Source organism: Telmatherina bonti (genome assembly GCF_933228915.1).
Source record: "Telmatherina bonti genome assembly, chromosome: 7".
Taxonomy (NCBI): Eukaryota; Metazoa; Chordata; class Actinopteri; order Atheriniformes; family Telmatherinidae; genus Telmatherina; species Telmatherina bonti.
This window is the reverse complement of record NC_136625.1, coordinates 7,864,489-7,881,597: the sequence shown is the minus strand read 5'-3', so window position 1 is coordinate 7,881,597 and position 17,109 is coordinate 7,864,489. Positions and strand designations below refer to the sequence as shown.

At 34.1% G+C, this 17,109-nt stretch overlaps 1 protein-coding gene across 1 annotated transcript in view; it reads left to right on the top strand.

Moving 5' to 3' along the window:
• The window catches only part of marchf11 (membrane-associated ring finger (C3HC4) 11), a gene marked incomplete at its 3' end in the record, with an annotated part of 11,314 nt that extends 7,099 nt beyond the window's left edge, over nt 1–4,215 (top strand). The window contains exons 2-4 of the mRNA XM_079243322.1: nt 8–40; nt 2,109–2,301; nt 3,893–4,215. Of these exons, the coding sequence (XP_079099448.1) occupies nt 8–40; nt 2,109–2,301; nt 3,893–4,215 (549 nt within the window). The remainder of the gene's footprint in view (nt 1–7; nt 41–2,108; nt 2,302–3,892) is intronic.
• Nucleotides 4,216–17,109: the final 12,894 nt, after the last annotated feature.

Here is a 17,109-nt window from a genome sequence, read left to right as displayed (position 1 = left end):
CTTCCAGGTCATCGCCATCAACATGAAGAGACCGTGGCAGGTACACACACCGATGCTTCACCATCTGCAACCTCCAGCCCCCCCACCGCTAAGCCCCTAAATTCACTTGAGCAGTCTTGTTTTCAGTCAGCTTTGGGTGCATCAACTCCTTCGCTGAGTCCAGACGAGGACATTCCATCCTCTTCACGTCTCCCCAAGCTGAACAAACAGACTCCTGCAGCTTAAAATCTCTGGATTGTGGATGCAGTGTTCTGCTGAGGAACACTGTGGCCTTCAGATGGGCGCGCTCCAGATAGAAGTTGAGTCACCGAACAGCTGAGGCTGAGCGAAGCTTCCCTTCCTGTCAACAAATCCCCTGAAAGGCTTTTCTTCCAGCAGGAGCCTTTCATGCTTCATTCCTCAACTTGCTTCCATATTTTAAATCTTATTTTATCTTCTGCTTCCTGTTTTCTCGTGTATCTACTTCTATTGATTTGTTTCTTCACGCTTTTCTTCCTCCTTCATCGAGGTTACTCTCACGTCCTCATCTTACTCTGCCTGCAGCGTGTTTTCAGACCAGTGTTCCCAGCTTCTCTCCTGCTCTGGTTTATGGACTTTTCAGGGGGGTGTTGGGTAGTTAAGTGTGTTTTTCTGACAACTCCAGCATGCGTTAACATCCCTGAATTGATTTATTTTGGCAGTGGGGTCAACAGAAACGTAGATGAAGTTAATGAATCATCTTCACCTCTTCTTGCTCTTCTGTTTTTCTTCCTTTTTCTGTCTTTGAGTCTGTTTGCGATGTTAAAGAGAAGAAAAGGCTGCTGCAGTGGAACATATAACCTCTTTCTTCCTGAACATTTGCTGATCAAAGCAGATTGATTAGTGACATCATCCCTGCAGATGATGCGGAGGTTTAACGCCACCTGCTCACCATCTGTATCACTAATTTACTATTTTCCAGATTCTTCGGCTCTTTTCCTTCAGTTTCTGTGAAGATACTCATGTTCTGTGACACAGTCTATGTTTGTAGATCTATATTTATACTCCCTGGCCAGTTTAGCAGGCCCAGCTTGCTGGTACCAGGTTGGAGCCCTTTTTTTAATTCTCAGTGAGACGGATCCAACCAGATGTTGGAAACTTTCCTCCATGTTGATATCGCTGTGTGGCCTTCTGCTGCAGACGCTGGATGGATGTTTTCTCTTTTTCAGACCTTCTCTGTCAGCTGTAGAGATGGTTGTGTGTGTGTGTGTGTGTATGTAAATACTCAGACCAACAACATGCCACATTAAAAGCTACTTTAATCCTCGTTCTTCCTCATTCTGATGCTGTTTGACCTCCAGCAAGTCGTGCTCACCGTGTCTACACGACTACATGTGTTGGGTTGCTGCCATGTGATTGGCTGATAAGATATTTGCCTTAAAAAGCAGTAAAACAGTTGGAGCGGTTAGGGGCTGCTTGGTGTCCAGCAGGTGTCCAGAGTCAGTCCTCGATGGCCGGTGTCCTGCAGGTTTTCCATGTATCCCTTTTCCAACACACCTGGCTGACATCAATCAGCTCCAACAGCCAGTGAAGTTCTGCACAGTGACTGATTCATTTGAATAAGGTGTGTTGGAGCAGGGAAGCATGGAAAACTTGCTGGACATCGGCCCTCGACGACAGTATAGTCCAGTTTTTTGCATGTTCAGTGAGTAATGAGGCTTCAAGCCCTTTAATTCCTGCTTTATTGAACACGGTAATGAAAACAAGACCGTGTTGCTCTTTCAGCAGGATGGAGGATGGATGAGGAAATCCCTCCATCATAATGGCTTTAATTAAATTTCTTTGTTTCAGAGAGCAGCTGAATCAGCATTTGGTTCTCATCTGATTATAATCCTTCAGCCTTCCCGTCTCTTCATGCACACGTCGGATGCTTCAGCTTCTCTTAGAATTTATGAAACCACACAAAATCCCACCTGAGGTACAAAAGTTTCACCATGTCAGCTTTCAGCAGCTGAACTGCTTCATAAAAAGTCTAAATATGCAGGAAGGACATTAAGAGGACATTAAGGTATAGGATGTTATGAAAACAGTGGACAGAGCTGCAGTCTCAGGTAACGTTGGTGTTCATGAGTGGCTTCTCCTCTGTTCAGTGGCAGTCCATCACCATCACCCTGGTGGAGAAGGTGCAGATCATCGCAGTGTTCCTGGGCTCGCTCTTCCTGGTGGCCAGCATCTCCTGGCTGCTGTGGTCGGCTCTCAGCCCGCATGCAATGTGGCAGCGCCGCGACGTCCTCTTCCAGATCTGCTACGGCATGTACGGCTTCATGGACCTGGTCTGTGTCGGTGAGTCTGGACGCCACGAAGCCCTCCGGCTCAGTCCTGCATGGGATGCTTTTTAACATCCAATGAAATGCCTTGTTTGTTTCTAAAGCTGCAGGTAGATGAGTCACAGCAGTGTGCAGCATGTCTTTAAACCCTGATCTGCTGCTGCTGGTTTAGTTTAAAAAGCACGTCCTCTTCTTTTATTTACAAGCTTTCATTTTAAAAGAAATTTCCTCTGAAGGTTTGCTGATGATAACCTTAAAATAAGAATAAAACATGAGAAACTACACAGTCATTATTTATTTGAGCAAAAGCAGTTAAAATGCAGAAGCAACAGCTTTCAGAAGCACCTTCAGCTGCAGTAAGTTAAAGTAATTCATGATATATGATGGTAACATTCTCACTCATCATCATGAAGGAATTTTGGTGCAGATTTCTCATAGAAGTATGAACAAAAGTATGAAAAATGACACAAAAACTGGACTGAAAAGCAGTCATAACAAGCCTGATGGAGGGGTGAATCCTCCCCAGAGCCTGGGCCGCAACATTAATCTTTAAAAGTCCTCCAGATCTCCTCAGAGCGCTGTCAGGAACGGTGGTGTGAACTAAACTGGGATGGATATGTGACCCTTCAGCTGATCTCAGGAGGTTTTCCAGTATTTCTGTCCGTCCAGGCGGTTTACAGTCCAGACACAACATGTAGTGTTTATTCAGACAATCTATAATGATCCATGATAACATCATTATTTAGCCACTGTTTTTCAGAAGGTTACCAGAACGTTGGGAGATCAATTCCCCAGGATACATGCACCCCAAGTTTTCCCCCGATGTGTCTATCAGGGTATGAGTGTGTGAATGGGTGAATGTGCCATGTAGTGTAAAGCGCTTTGAACACTGCTGAAGACCTCTGTTTAGACCTGGAAATGATGATGAAGCAGTTTCCTGTGAAACTTTCCATCAATCAGAGCTTTTTGTTGCCAAAAATCAGCTGAATTGGAGTTTTTTTGTGAGGATAGGAGGTAAATTGAAGTGTATGAGTAGCATATACGTGTAAAAACATTGTAAACACATAAATAGTTTCTGTTGTTTGTTTTGATCCCGATGTTTCTCCAGAAAACCAAGACAAGAGAATGATGTGCAGATGAGGAAAGTCTTGGTCACTGTTCATCTGTGTGTTATTTCCATGAAGTACTGTTAGTAATAAATTCTGATTCCTTCTTCTGGTTGGCCTTTATGCTGCTTTATCCATTCATACATTCATTTTGCCTCATAATCTGACAGCTGAGGCTGAAAACATCATGCCTGCATGCTGACTGGGATTAAAAGACTTCTGCCTCTACATGCAGTTTAATACTGAAAGCAAGAGGGGGGCAAAAATAGACGAGATAGCAAGCAGTAAAACCTCTGGACAGACCAAAAGGCAGCAAATGAACTCTTCAATAAATTCTGTCAATTTACGTTTACATACTTTCCTGTAAACAACTGCATGTTTCCTCCCAAAATGTAGAAATGAAACTTCTGCTTTTCTTATATTTTAATTCATTATATTTTACAACAATATCTCTAAATATGACGTAACAGCAGCGGATTGTTTCCTCTGTCGTTGTAACAGGCCTGATTGTCCACGAGGGGGCAGCGGTGTACAACGTCTTCATGCGCTGGCGGGCCGTGAACCTCCACTGGGATGTTCAAAGTTACGACAAAGCCAAGGACATGGAGGAGACAAGCACTGGTCACTCCTCACTGGCCCCCAGGACGCTTTGGCTGCCATTGGCCACCTTCGGACCCAGTGGGCCGCTACACCCCGCCCACCTCGGGTCACAACCGTGGACCTGCCTCTGCTTAGCGCCCTTCTGCCCCGGGCTGGTGACCCGAAACAACCTCAGCCAGGATGCTGACTCAGGAGAGGTTGTCATTCGAGTAACTTCAGTGTAAACACCAAGCTGTATTTATGCAGGAACAGAAACATGTGATGGGATACACGCGGGGTAATGGGAGCTGAGCTGGGAAGTGTGGTCCGACTGTAATTATTTTCAGCTTTCTGGTTGCCAAATGTGTTCCATGTGAGTTGGAGTTGTTTTTCTCTCTGGGGCTGGTCCTCAATGCAATCTCAACACTTGGCACTCACATGTTGCATGTCTTCCGGTGCAGGATTTGTGCGTGGGATAGAAAGATGTGGGAGCAGAGATGAGAAAGCACATTGTCACACGTCTCCTGTGTGAGAAAACTGGATTTGCAAGGTCACTTCAACAAAGTCTAGATCTGCTCATTTCATCTGCAGCGCCTCTTTTTCGGGGAGCTCTGCATTATTTATTATCTGGTTGAATATCTGGTTGAAACTTAGTGAGATTTCATCTCTTATTTAAACCACCGAGGCTGCAAGTAGATAATTAGACCGGAAATTTCTTCTCCTTTCACATCAAAGGACAAAATCAAAAGAAAACTTCAATTCTTGGATATTTAATTTATATACTGATGAGAAGTTCTGTCATTCCAACCAGGGTCCTGGATGAGGTTTGTTAACTTTTAAAGCACACAGAGTATGTTTACTTCAGTTTCTCTCTTTAATTAAGAGCTTTTCTTTCTTTTTGCTTACATTCATCTACCTCTTTAAGCCTTAAAATGACTTTGATGTAACTCTGCATTTCACCCCATTTAGTGTTTTGTGATCTGCGAATATGTAAATTATGGCATATTTATTATTTTAATGCCTGACCCAAGATGTCATAGACAGAAATTAGTCTTAAGTAAGATGTAAAAACAAAACAACAGCAATCCACCAAGAGCAGAAGACATATCAAATTAAACAGTTTTTCCTATATAGTGATGCAACAGGTTTCAAACATGCACTTATTAAATATCATGCTTAGGTAATATTACAAAACAACAGCAAAAGGGCAGTCTATATACAATAACCTATGTTTTATCTGTAATATCTGTCTTTAAGCAAAGAGAGCAGACCTTAAATCTGAGAATCTGGATAACAATTTATGATTAATTTATTCATCCCTCTGTTTTAACAAAAAGCCTAGAGAATATTGAATTTTTTTCAACCTGACTAGTTTAATATAATATAATATAATATAATATAATATAATATAATATAATATAATATAATATAATATAATATAATATAATTAATGCAACACAATGCAGTAACCATATGCTTGTGTGTGAGAACACATTTAATCTGCATTAGCTCTATATTGTGCAAATGCGACTATAAATCCATCTTGATGGATCCTCGTGCTGCCGTCCTTCCTAGCTGCAGCCGGCACAGGAGAAATTGGCCCTTCAGACAGGAAGTTTGACAGTTAAAAAATAGAAAGATGGAACAATCAATGAAAATTCTGCCATTTACAGAAAGAGGAGTAATAAGTTAATAGTTTCAGTAAAGCAACTCTAGCGGGAAGTAACTAACCATCTCATAGACAGGCCGGCATCTGTTTAGGCTGCGAATTAAAGTGTAACATCAAGCTTTTGGTGACAACATGCTGGGTGTCTATATTCTGAAATTTGATTCCTTAAACTTCAGGAAAGCCGTAGCCAGTAAGTGAACGAAACATCTAACTGTTATACCTTTTTCATAGTTGTGTTAATTAGGTCACCAGTTAAATTGGGTGCATGAACCTGTTTATCCTGAGAAAAGGCTGATTGTCATGATAAGAAGAAAACATAACTTCCTATAACATAAAAATAACAAAATATTTACCTTTTTTTCTCCAGATAACATACTGAAAAGTAACAGCAGGCATGACTGTTCTTAGGCTCAGTACTTTCGAAATATTCACAAGTTCATTTAAAGTTAATTAAAATATCAGAGGAAACTACAAGTGAAACATTTAACATCTTGGTTTTAGGAATCTTTAGGAGAAAAAGCAAGAAGAATGTAAGATTCAGGTTTTAGTTAGGAAGTACACAGTCGCATCATGGTCATTCTAAAGCATAGAGATTTTTTTCTTCTTTTTAAATCACACCAAGATGAACTTGGGGTTAAATCATAGATGAACAAAGTTCCAAGACAAGCTCCATCTGCTGTCATTTGTGAACGTTTCAGTCTAATCTGGATTAGTTTATCCACTTGTTCTGAGTATGATGAGTTGGTAAATTATTCAAATTTGTCCCCATTCGTGTCCTGCTCAGCTGTCCTCCCACCAGAGGGTAGATTAGATCTCCAACAGAACATCCATCCAAAGAAGTTGCAAAGTAAAGTGAAGGACAGTCAGATGTTTATTATTTCTTTTAAGAGTTGAAAGATATGACAAAATGTTAATACAGTGTGTTAAACTGTCAATATTGTGCTAAATAACAATATATACAAAGGGGTGCTTTAGCATTACGCAAAAGTTTACAATGAGTTAAGGAACTACCAAAAACACACAATACATCCTCTTAAATATTATACCTGTACAGTTGAATGTATTTGGTGAAGGGTTTTACAGAAGGCCAGTGGGAATAAATGCCTTTTGGTTTGCAGAGTTTTGTATTATTTTATGATTTTGCTGTTGGTGCAAAACTTTGAGACAAAAAGAGAACTACCAAGGCTTCAGCTCATGAATCACAATATCACTGATGAGTCGGTGAAGGCAGGTTTTAAATATTAACCAAACATGATTAAATTATAAATATGTGGTCACGTCCTATAAAGTTCAAAACTTTATCCTTCCAACTTGAATTTTGTTTTCAAAATAGGTCACTTCAACTTTACTGTCAGCTTCAGTTCTTTAGCAGTCATGCTAACACTACACTCTTAGCATGCTAACATGCTGCTAATAGCACAAGTGTACATTTAGTATTAAAATGCTACATTTCAAGGGTTCCTCATCAAAATTTGTTTTAAAATGTTATTTTTATTTACTCTAATCTTGTTGACCACTGAGAGCTGTTTTAAAGTACAAGCACAGCACTTTTAGCATTTCTACAGGCTATGCAGGGTTCTCTCTATCTCACACACACAAATTTGCACACCAATAGATGTAACAAAAGCAACATGGTTTAGTATTTTGCCCATCAATACTTCAACATAGTCTTGAGAAGCTCATTGACAACTGACTTTCTTCTTGAGGTACAACCACCCCCCGCAATTAAGATTGTTCTAAAAATGCTTAATTATATACAGGGTTTAATTATGTTATTGCTCTGAATATGTTTTCTACATATGACTGACAGGCATGCAAGATTGAGCTGAAATGACAGATTGCAAATGAGCACAAAAAAGATATGATGTCAGAGGGTTCATGAACAGAATTATATTTTTCTTATATGTTGTAATTTCATTATGTGCTGGTATTTCAACCCTGTGACCATTTGCTTGGCTGTGAAAAGGATGATTCTCAGAAGGTTCGTGGTACAAATACAGCTTTGAAATTGTGGTTTCCTGTACATATACTAATTTGTTGGGCTTCCAGGAACCCTAAGGCATTCGGTTTGTGGGGTTTTGATTACTTTGAAAGTTGACCACTTTCGGTCTTTATTTATTTTTTGGTGCCTTAAGAGCCTGAATATTATCGTCTCAATGCGCAGCACAGAAATGACTTGAATGTGACTTTGCTGTTGGCTGTATTTCTATTTCTTTGAATGTAACATGGTTATAATGTATAAAGAATATTTATATACACAGAGATCATGTGCTCTATTTACCTGGTATCACGTTTACATTGCATTTGGTTTAAAAGATGAAAACAGCTTCTCACCAAAACGTTTGGGAACAATGTAATACAGACATTCATCCATAAATACATACATTCAGTCATGCATACATGCAGTGATTCATGCATGTACAGCTGCATGCAGAAAGGCAAACATACATATACATGTATGTACATATATTCCCTCATACATACATTTAGTCCTACATACATACATACATACATACGTACGTATACATACATAGATCATGATATAGATGCATGCATAAATCATGAAATACACACAGACATTTACATACAAATATTCACATTTACATATATGTACATAAAGATATGAATATATCTATACGTACATGCATATGTACATACAGGTATGTATATATATATATATATATATATATATATATATATATATACATATATATATATATATATATATATATATATATATATATATATATATATATATATATATATACACATACATACATACATACATACATACATACATACATACATATATGAATACATTCATACCTACATACATATATACATACATATATAAATACATACATATATACATACATACATACATTCATGCATACATACATGAATACATACATAAATACATACATACATACATGCAAGCTTACATACATATATATATATATATATATATATATATATATATATATATATATATATATATATATATATATATATATATATATATATATATATATATATATATATATACACATACATACATACATACATACATACATACATACATATATGAATACATACATATATACATACATATATAAATACATACATATATACATACATACATTCATGGATACATACATGAATACATACATAAATACATACATACATACATGCAAGCTTACATACATGCATATATACAACCATACATACATACATACTCACGTATACATACAAACTGGCAAACTTAGAATTGTCTACATAAATACATGCATATTTGTATACCTACATACATACATATATATATGCATGCATACATAAATACGTACATAAGTACATACATACATACACACATACATACATACATACATACATACATACATACATACATACATACATACATGTATACATTCATTCATACATACACATACATACATACATACATACATACATACATACATACATACATACATACATACATACATACATACATACTCACATGTACACACAAATTGACATAATGAGCCTTACCTATAGAAATATATGCATATGTGTATACATACTTACATATAGACATACATACATACATACATGCATACATAAATACATACATATGTACATACATACATACACACATACATACATACATACATACATACATGCATACATGCATACATGCATACATACATACATACAGACATACATACATACATACATACATTCATACATGCATACATACATGCATACATATACATACAAACTAATGAATTTAGACTTGCCTACATAAATGTATGCATATCTGTATACTTACATTCTTACATAAAAACTACCTATAGAAATATATGCATATGTGTATACATACTTACATATAGACATACATACATACATGCATACATAAATACATACATACATACATACATACATTCATACATACATACATACATACATATACATACAAACTAATGAATTTAGACTTGCCAACATAAATATATGCATATGTGTATACTTACATACTTACATAAAAAACTACATACATACATACATACATACATACATATATGAATACATACATACCTACATACATATATACATACATATATAAATACATACATATATACATACATACATTCATGCATACATACATACATGAATACATACATAAATACATACATACATACATGCAAGCTTACATACATACATACATACATACATACATACATATACATACAAACTAATGAATTTAGACTTGCCTATATAAATATATGCATATTTGTATACTTACATAAAAAACTACATACATACATACATACATACATACATACATACACACACACATACATACATACATACATACATACATACATACATACATACATGTATACATTCATTCATACATACACATACATACATACATACATACATACATACATACATACATACATACTCACATGTACACACAAATTGACATAATGAGCCTTACCTATAGAAATATATGCATATGTGTATACATACTTACATATAGACATACATACATCCATACATACATCCATCCATACATACATACATGCATACATAAATACATACATATGTACATACATACATACACACATACATACATACATACATACATTCATACATGCATACATACATGCATACATATACATACAAACTAATGAATTTAGACTTGCCTACATAAATATATGCATATGTGTATACTTACATAGTTACATAAACAACTACATACATACATACATACATACATACATACATACATACATACATACATACATACATACATACATACATACATACATACATGTATACCTACATACACACACACACACATAAATACATACATACATACATACATGTATACATTCATTCATACATATATACATACTCATATATACATGGAAATTGACATAAAAAACCTATATAAACATATGCATATGTGTATACATACATACATATATACAGACATAGATACACATAAAAATACATACATAAATAAATACATACATACATATATGAATACATATATGAAAACAAACATACATACATACATACATATATACATACATAAATACATATATACATACATAGATACATATATGAAAACATACATTCATACATATATGAAAACATACATAAATACATACCTACATACCTACATACATACATACATACATATATACACACATATACATACAAACTGACATACCCTAATCTACAGAAATATATACATATGTGTATACATACATACATATATGACTACATAGATACATATATGAATACATACATACGTACATACGTGCATACATGCATACATACATACATACATACATACATACATACATACATACATACATACATACATGCAAGCTTACATGCATGCATATATACAACCATACATATATACATACTCACGTATACATACAAACGGAAAAACTTATACATACATACATACATACATACATACATACATACATGCATGCATACATGCATACATAAATACATACATACATACATATATGCATACATTCATTCATACATATATACATACTCATATATACATGGAAATTGACATAATGAGCCTTACCTATATGTGTATACATACATACATATATACAGACATAGATACACATAAAAATACAAACATAAATAAATACATACATACATATATGAATACATATATGAATACAAACATACATACATACATACATATATACATACATAGATACATATATGAAAACATACATTCATACATACATACATACATACATACACACATATACATACAAATTGACATACGCTTATCTACAGAAATATATCAATATGTGTGTACATACATACATACATGACTACAGAGATAAATATATAAATACATACATAAATATCCATACATACTTATACATACAAACTAATTAACTTAAACTTGCCTACATAAATATATGCATATGTGTATACTTACATACATACATCCAAAAATACATACATACATACACATACATACATACATACATACATACATACATACATACATACATACGTGCATATATACATACATTCCAACAAACATACATACATACATCCATCCATACATCCATCCATCCATCCATCCATAAATATATAAATACATACATACATACATACATACATACATACATACATACATACATACATACATACATACATACATACATACATACATACATACATGCATACATACATACATACATACATACATACATACATACATACATACTTATACATACAAGCTAATTAACTTAGACTTGCCTACATAAATATATGCATATGTGTATACTTACATACGTACATACATACATACATACATATATGAATACATACATACATACATACACACATATACATACAAACTGACATATACTCATCTACAGAAATATATACATATGTGTATACATACATACATATATAAATACATACATACATACATTCATGCATACATATATGAATACATACATACATACATACATACATACATACATACATACATACATGTATACCTACATACACACACACACACATAAATACATACATACATACATACATGTATACATTCATTCATACATATATACATACTCATATATACATGGAAATTGACATAAAAAACCTATATAAACATATGCATATGTGTATACATACATACATATATACAGACATAGATACACATAAAAATACATACATAAATAAATACATACATACATATATGAATACATATATGAAAACAAACATACATACATACATACATATATACATACATAAATACATATATACATACATAGATACATATATGAAAACATACATTCATACATATATGAAAACATACATACATACATACATAAATACATACCTACATACCTACATACATACATACATACATATATACACACATATACATACAAACTGACATACACTAATCTACAGAAATATATACATATGTGTATACATACATACATATATGACTACATAGATACATATATGAATACATACATACGTACATACGTGCATACATGCATACATACATACATACATACATACATACATACATACATACATACATGCAAGCTTACATGCATGCATATATACAACCATACATATATACATACTCACGTATACATACAAACGGAAAAACTTATACATACATACATACATACATACATACATACATGCATGCATACATGCATACATAAATACATACATACATACATATATGCATACATTCATTCATACATATATACATACTCATATATACATGGAAATTGACATAATGAGCCTTACCTATATGTGTATACATACATACATATATACAGACATAGATACACATAAAAATACAAACATAAATAAATACATACATACATATATGAATACATATATGAATACAAACATACATACATACATACATATATACATACATAGATACATATATGAAAACATACATTCATACATACATACATACATACATACACACATATACATACAAATTGACATACGCTTATCTACAGAAATATATCAATATGTGTGTACATACATACATACATGACTACAGAGATAAATATATAAATACATACATAAATATCCATACATACTTATACATACAAACTAATTAACTTAAACTTGCCTACATAAATATATGCATATGTGTATACTTACATACATACATCCAAAAATACATACATACATACACATACATACATACATACATACATACATACATACATACATACATACATACATACATACATACATGCATACATGCAAACTTACATACGTGCATATATACATACATTCCAACAAACATACATACATACATCCATCCATACATCCATCCATCCATCCATCCATAAATATATAAATACATACATACATACATACATACATACATACATACATACATACATACATACATACATACATACATACATACATACATACATACATACATACATGCATACATACATACATACATACATACATACATACATACATACATACATACTTATACATACAAGCTAATTAACTTAGACTTGCCTACATAAATATATGCATATGTGTATACTTACATACGTACATACATACATACATACATATATGAATACATACATACATACATACACACATATACATACAAACTGACATATACTCATCTACAGAAATATATACATATGTGTATACATACATACATATATAAATACATACATACATACATTCATGCATACATATATGAATACATACATACATACATACAAATATACAATCATACATACATACACACATATACATACAAATTGACATACGCTTATCTACAGAAATACATCAATATGTGTATACATACATACATACATGACTACAGAGATAAATATATAAATACATACATAAATATCCATACATACTTATACATACAAACTAATTAACTTAGACTTGCCTACATAAATACATGCATATGTGTATACTTACATACATACATACAAAAATACATACATACATACATACCATACATTCATTCATTCATTCATTCATTTTCCGAACCGCTTATTCCAATTCAGGGTCGCGGGGAAGCTGGAGCCTATCCCAGCTGGCTTTGGGCGACAGGCAGGGTACACCCTGGACAGCTCGCCAGTCAATCGCAGGGCTACATACCATACATACATGCATATATATATATATATATATATATATATATATATATATATATATATATATATATATATATATATATATATATATATATATATATATATATATATATATATATATATATATAGATAGATAGATAGATAGATAGATAGATAGATAGATATAGATATAGATATACATATATATATATATATATATATATACATATATATATATATATATATATATATATATATATATATATATATATATATACGTACATACATACTCACACATACACGAAAATATATGCATATGTGTATACATACATACATACATACACACACACATACATACATACATACATACATACATACATACATACACACATACATACATACATACATATACATACATACATATACATACAAACTAATGAACTTTGACTTGTCTAAATGCTTCAGAATGCTGTGGTAGCTGTTTTGGTTCAGAGTGCCACTCACTCTGTACAAGTCACCTATCCAGCAAAACAGCCCCAGACCATCAGACTTCCTCCCCCATGTTTGACAGTTGATGCCACACACTGGAACCATCCTTTTACCTACTTGATGCCAAACAAAGATCCTGCGTGATGAACTGAAGATTTCAAATTTACCTTCTTCCAGTCTTCAGTCGTCCGATGGGAATGTTTTCTTGCCCAGGGGAGCCTCTTTGTCTTATTCTGACGTCTTAGCAAAGGCTTTTTTGCTGCAACCCATCTTGGTAAACCTGCAGCTCCAAGTCTTCTCTTCACGGTTGAAACTGAGACTTGTTTAGTACGACTAATATTAGGTTGTGCTTGAAGCTGTTGTCCTGTGAGCCGCCTATCACGCAAGCAATTAACTCTCAAAAACTTGTCCTCAGATTTACTTGTGGCTTTGGGTCTGCCAGACCTTTTCCTGTCAGAGTTTGCCCCAGTTTCCTACTGCCTTTTGATGGTATAGTAAACTGACACCTTGACTTTCTTTGCAATTTCTCTGTAGGAAAAACCTATATTTTTAGGTGTTATTATGGTCTGTCTTTCCTGTAGTTTTAATTTCCTTTTTCTTGCCATTTTTGTAGCAATAAACCACTTTCTGCAGTACAAACCTGTTCAACTGATACTCATCAGGTTATGGTACCAAAATCTGTTCAAACACTGTTTTTATGTAGACAGAGAGGGTTGTAAGTAATCTAGCAATGTTGGAACACCTGTATGTAAGTATAGATGTAATGATTTATGTGTGTATGTATGTAGGTTTGTATGTATGTATACATATATAGATGTCTTAATGTACATAAGTGTAAATATGTCAATTTCTATGTAAATGTCAGCATGGATGTAATGATTTATGTATGTATGCAAGTAGGTATGTATGTATCTATGTATGTATGGATGACCGAATGTATGTATGTATATCTGCATGAAGTATTTGTGTATGCATGTATGTATGTATGTATACACATATGTATATATTTATGTACGTCAGTGTAAATATGTCTTTTTACATGTACATGTGAGTATGGATGCAATAATTTATGTATGTATGTATATATATATATATGCTCATAGTTATATGCATATCTTTATGTACATATGTATGTATACACATATGCATATATTTATGTACATAAGTGTATGTATGTCCATATATATGTATATGTGGTTATAGATGTCATGATTTATGTATTTATGTGTGTATGTATGAATGTAGGTTCATGTGAGCACATGTGCCAGACGTGGCAGAATCTGGAGACGCCACGGAGAATGTTCTGCTGCCTGCAACATCCTCCAGCATGACCGGTTTGGCAGTGGGTCAGTAATGCTGTGGGGTGGCATTTCTGTGGTGGGCCTCCATGTGCTCGCCAGAGGTAGCCTGACTGCCATTAAGTACCGAGATGAGATCCTCAAACCCCTTGTGGGACCATATGCTGGTGCGGTTGGCCCTGGGTTCCTCCTAATGCAAGACAATACTAGACTTCATGTGGCTGGAGTGTGTCAGCAGTTCCTGCAACACGAAGGCATTGATGTTATGGACTGGCCCGCCCGTTCCCCAGACCTGGATCCAGTTGAGCACATCTGGGACATCATGTCTCGCTCCATCCACCAACGCCAAGTTGCACCACAGACTGTCCAGGAGTTGGTGGATGATAGTCCAGGTCTGGGAGGAGATCCCTCAGGAGAACATCCACCACCTCATCAGGAGCATATATATATATATATATATATATATATATATATTTATATATGTGTGTGTGTGTCACCAAGTACAAATGTATGTCTGTTTGTACATATCTATGCATAAATTAAAATCTTCCATAAGTAGTCCATGACATTTGTACTGCTAAGTATTTATGTTATGCTCTGCTAGCACAGGGAAGGCCATCTCCGGTTCTAAAGAGCTGCAGTCCTGCATGTGTTTGTAGTTTCCCTGCTGCAACACACCTGAATCAAATCAACGGGTAACTAGCAGACTTGACATCCAACACAACCAGCGTTGGCCTTCCCTGTACTAGCATAAATAATATGGAACATTTTTACTGTGTAGCTTTACAGTCATTTAATCGTAACATTCCTCATGGATAGCAGAAAGAGCAATTGTCGGTCAACTTTGAGGTGGAATTTAAATTCAGTTTTTTCAATTGTTACTTCACCAAATCTGTAAAGATGGACGTAGAACTTCCTTCTATAACACATTTACTTTATCCAATTCTCAAATTTCTTTGCGTGTGTGTATATGTAAATATGTATGTGTATACGAATAAAAATCTACTTCAGATC